This window comes from Gekko japonicus, unplaced genomic scaffold (assembly GCF_001447785.1).
Source record: "Gekko japonicus isolate JY-2015 unplaced genomic scaffold, Gekko_japonicus_V1.1 scaffold13, whole genome shotgun sequence".
Lineage (NCBI taxonomy): Eukaryota > Metazoa > Chordata > Lepidosauria > Squamata > Gekkonidae > Gekko > Gekko japonicus.
The window spans coordinates 867,160-872,199 of NW_015172553.1; the positions used below are offsets into that span (position 1 = coordinate 867,160).

Sequence of the window (5,040 nt, forward strand, 5' to 3'; positions counted from 1 at the left end):
AAAAGTTATCTACTGGCACAGCCTACTGAATAGGGCTGCATTATTCATGTTTTTAGGGGCAGGCAGCCAGAAAAGCCCGTGTGGGAGTGCTTGCATCCTTCTTCCTCTGATAATCGAGGTCTGTTATCTCAAAACAGTTGGGAGTATCTCACACCCATGCTGATGCTTGCTGTTTGGATCACATCTTGTTCTGAACCAGCCTTTTCTTGTAACACCTGCCTCCTTTCATTGTGTATGTAAATCAACCTGTTGGATTTACATTACAGTACATCTGATGAAGCAAGCTCTGACTCACAGACACAGTATGCTGGTAGAAATCTTGTTAGTATTGGTAGGGTGCCACTGAACTCATTGTATTCTCTAGTATCATCTTTTTTGTTACTGAGAGTGTAGATGCACTGAGTCAAAATCAGCACTTCACATCATAGTCTGTAGCTATCATATTCTCCTGAGCCAGCCAAAGCTTGTCCAAAAGGTGTCTCACTTACAGCTTACTGCATATATTTAATAGACTAATAGGCTGATAATTTGCTGGATCATCTCTCCTCTCTTTTTTAAAAACTGGAACCACTATAGCCATTCCCCATTCAGAGGGAATGCGACCAGAAGAGTCAATGAATATAACTAATGTTGCTAACAAAGGTGCCCACCACTTGAAAGGCCTGGCCTGATGGGCTCTGACTATGTCAACTACTTATTATCAGATGATAATCAGACCATTTCCTAACTTGTAGCTAAATTCTGTGCAGCTTGTTACTGTGTCCGTAAAGATTATTTAACCCCTCAAATCTTTTAGACCATGGTTTTTATTAGTATATTTGTATTTTAACGAATTCTTTCTATCAGTTTTGTATGATGTTACTGATTTGCTGGCTTGGTGCCATGACAAATAAGGATTAGATTAGACCATAGTCTGGGGCTGCAACAATTCTGACAACCACGCATAGGCAAAGGAGCGGGAAAGAGATGGAGAAAAGGGGGCAGGGGCTCCAGCCTGTGATTCCCTCCAGCCATAATCATAACCTCTTGAAGGTTCTCGAAGCAGAAGAGAATCCAGTGGAACCTCTGAGTATCAGGGGCAAGGTCTTCTTCACTCCCTTTCCCCACTCAGTGGTCCTAACCTCTCTTTTCTCCCCTGCTGTTCCTCAGCCGGGACACTGCCATGTATGAGACCTCTTGGGACTAAGAAATTAAGTGAACACAAGGTCAAACAAAATGTGGTCTTTATTTGTATTAAATACATATCCTGTAACTGCAGATTAGAACTTCTCATTGCATACTTAAGCTTTCCTCCACTTTCTAAGCTGAAAATTGAGTTAAATGATCCAGAGATAAACGCACAGCTTAAAAAACCCAATGCCAAAGAATAACTTGTCTATAGATAGAGAAGATTTTCCACGCATCTGGTTCAGGAACATTGCATAGCATTTAGGCAGTGGCCACAACAGAGGCAAAGCAGGGTCCTGCCTGACTATCCACACTGAAGTCCACTGACAAAGAGCTGAGGAACCTTTGATGTGGCACTTGCTACATGCCTGCGATCTTACTCTGTGAAGGAGGAGGCTCAGCAAGGCCTGCCAATGACCCCAGCCTGTTCGACATGAACCTCTGGTGCATTTTGCATCAACCAGACGGTCAGATAGTGACACTAAAGGGTTTGCTGGCCATGGATATCACACCAGTGCCTTTATTCATGATGGCAGGGTCTGAGAAATGACTTTTTTCTTTTCTTGGCTGTGTAGGCTGTATAGGAGAGGCAGGGAACAGACGAGATTATATGTTTGTGTGGCAATGGGTTTGATTTTCTGCTTCAAAACACAAATCTGATTTTATGTATTTTTGCTTTTGATTTACTTTGAAGTCTTCCCTGAGCCAGCTCCCAGGAGGGGATCAACAAACAACCCTATTGTCCTCCACTGGTCCCAGTCATGCACCAAGTGTTAACTTGTAGTGGCCATAATGGCTAGATCCCATCCAATTAATTTGTCTGAAAAATATTACTGAGATGTAATCCTTAGAAAGGAGATACACACTTGTTACAATATTGCAGGTGTCTTGCTCTAAATGATAATATTCTTTTTTTAAAAAAAACCTAATAAGAAATACTATAGATTTAATACCTGAATTTCTTTTTCTCTCTCACACCTGTGCACCCATCCCATGGGGCAACAAGCCCAGTTGCATTTTACTAACCATCAAAAACTTCCCCTCAAAAAAGAGGAAATGTTTCCCCAGACAGCTGCTCACGTTTGCTTTGCATTTCTCAGCTAATCTTTCCATCAGAAAGAAATTCTTCAAAAAAAACTATGCCATTGGTTTACAATACTTGCCAAGTTGCCTTGTGCAAGAACAGGCCTGATTGGCTAACTTAGATGCTCAGGCTTTTTTTTGCTCCTTGGACCCAATTTGAATCAAGTTGCCACAGTGCAGAATCTTCTTAGTCATCAAAATCTGGGATGTCATCATAGGAATAACCCCGGTAGCCTTTGGAAGCAAAATACGCAATGCGCAAATGATAGAAGCCCGGAAGGAAAACCAGGATCCCAATAATCAAGACGGGGATAGCTCGGTCTGTTCCCTGGAAAACAAAAGAATAAGGCTTCATTCACACTGGCACTTGCATTTCTCAATCTTGCTACACTTGGCAGCTGAGTATTTGAACTGAAAACATGTTGCAATTGAGGTGTTAAGTGCAGATTTGGAAATGCTCTCTGTGGGGTTATATCTACGAGGGACCATTCTCACATGTAAGTCACCACTGGCTGCTGCACCCATCAGCTGAAGAAACTACAAGTTCTGACTCTTCAACACTGCAACCAAATGTGGGCTGCTTTAAAAAGCACAGAACTTCTTAAGAATGACCAGCATCTGCAAAGTCATCTCAATCAGGTGTTTGATTACATGAATTAAAGTAATTTGGGTGCAAAATGAGCAGTCAACAAGTCATGAATATGCTTGTGCAAACCATCCCTAAGGAATTTAGGTGGTCATCAAATCCATATTTCAAAGATGGAATCCCACACACTGGCCCGCTTCCCATAGCCTCCCACATAATCTCAGCTACAAAACAGGTGTGCAGAAAGTGCATTGCACAAGACTGCTACATAACAGAAGCCCCAGATGCTTAATGCAATTCTTACCTACCAATGTCAATTATATGGGAGAGGGGCGTGCTATAAATGCCATATATGGTGACCCATTTATGGCTATAAATTATCAGATTCAGTACCCTCATGAAGAAATTTACTGAATGCAAATCTGTATCATGCAACACACTGCCAGACACTTGAAGGGGAGAGCTCTTGAGAGCCTCTTTGACGGAAGAGATCAAGTAAACAGAGCTTCCCTGAGGCCACAGTGGTCAACACTGAAATGCACTGGCAAACTGAAGTGCTTATATCAAAAGCTGCTCCAGTTTCTGCACCCAAAATGAATTCCCTGCTGCATCCCCTGTGAACATGCTTCCATATACGTTGGATCAGGCCCTGCTGCCCACATGTGCATATGTACGCATGCTTTCTTGAGAGATCTGGGACAGAGTCATTCGCAACAGATTTGAGCAACTTACTCCCCTGCTGATGTATCCTGCAAGGAGGAGGGCTCCAATGATAATGAGAAGGGTGCCAATCAAGAACAGCACAGTAGCCAGCGCAATAGCCTTGTAGGGGATTTTTGGAGGGCTCTTCTTGAACTGAAGGGGAAGAAAAGGCAGCATTAAAAGCCTTCACTGGATGCTTTCAGCCATTATGACATCAACACAGCCACTAAGGTCCAGAATCTGTTGCCAGGAAGACTGACGGCCACTAGATCAAGGGGCTTTTAAAAACAGGTCTATCCTATAGCTATTTGCCATACTGGGTGAAATGGAATGCCCCCAGGCTCTTTGATCTTGAGATGCTCAGGACAGACCACTGAGAGATCCTACCACCCTCATACCCTTGCTGTGAGTTCCCAGAAGAATCACGGTGGCAAGCATTAGAGTACAGGACTAGGTGGACATTGGACATTACCCCTCTTATGTAAGAACTGCCCTTCTGGATGAAACCAGCCTCCCACAGAGGTGTGCTTTAATTGGAAGAAAGCAGTTGGGAGAGGGAGCAGGCAGAAGTTGGAATCTCACACCTCTAGATAAATATAGACTAGCTCTTCAGGGCCAATGAAGTGTGAGAGAGAAATCAAGAAGAAAAGTGGCTTTCTGGCCTCAATTAAGATGCTCAGATCGACTCTCTGTGGAACACTGAGACAGTTTGATTGTGGGTTAAGATCACAACTGATGACTCCCTCTGGTGAGGTAGAAAGGAGGTCATCTCTTCCAGCTGCAGCAACTGTGGTTCTCTATGTCAGCCTGACTTGTGGATATAGCAGAGGGGAAGAGCAGCTGTCCAGAAAGTCCCAGGTCCAATCCCTGACATCTCCGTTTTATAGAGAATCTCAGCTAGCAGAAATCTCTAGAGGAGGGACCCTAAAGAGCTACTGCCAGGTGGAAGTGACAGTACTGGACTAGGCTCGGTGTAGGACAGATTCATATGTTCATCCCATCCAGACCCTATAAGAGGGAAGAAATGCTACCTTAGGGTTGCTGCCCATCAGTGTGGCAGCTCTGCCTCCTGGTGGGCATCCTGTGCTGTGTCTTCAAACACACACACGGCGTAGAAGACAAATCCCTCGTATGGGGTTTGAGAGCCAATGAAATATTCTGCCTGTGCTGTCCAATGTGCCCTTTCCCAGAATTGCATCCAACTTCCACTCCTAAACCAACCCTTGAAGTTGGTGCTTTTTGCTTCCTTTTCATCCCAAGACTGGAAGTACTGCCTACTCAGATCAACTTTCCATCTACACTTGCTTCTACAGTAAATAAGGGAACATGACAGATGCATTTTTAGGGTACCTCAAACAGGGCCTTTTCTGCTGTAACCACCACAATACTTGCTTTGAATCACAGCACAACAGAGAGCTCTGGGGAGGAGGACCTGTATGCTGCTGGAATCCTGCTCACCAGAGGGACAGGGCACTCGGCCCTGGTGAGCAGGCTTGTGGATA

At 44.1% G+C, this 5,040-nt stretch overlaps 1 protein-coding gene across 4 annotated transcripts in view; it reads right to left on the minus strand.

Moving 5' to 3' along the window:
* Positions 1-1,206: 1,206 nt before the first annotated feature.
* TMEM230 (transmembrane protein 230) overlaps positions 1,207-5,040 on the minus strand; it is a 20,709-nt gene continuing 16,875 nt past the window's right edge. For all 4 annotated transcript variants that reach the window (XM_015421103.1, XM_015421101.1, XM_015421104.1 and 1 more), the window contains exons 3-4: positions 3,569-3,691; positions 1,207-2,578 (exon numbers count right to left, since the gene is read on the minus strand). In XM_015421103.1, coding sequence (XP_015276589.1) covers positions 2,438-2,578; positions 3,569-3,691 — 264 coding nt within the window. In that variant the 3' untranslated portion in view covers positions 1,207-2,437. The remainder of the gene's footprint in view (positions 2,579-3,568; positions 3,692-5,040) is intronic.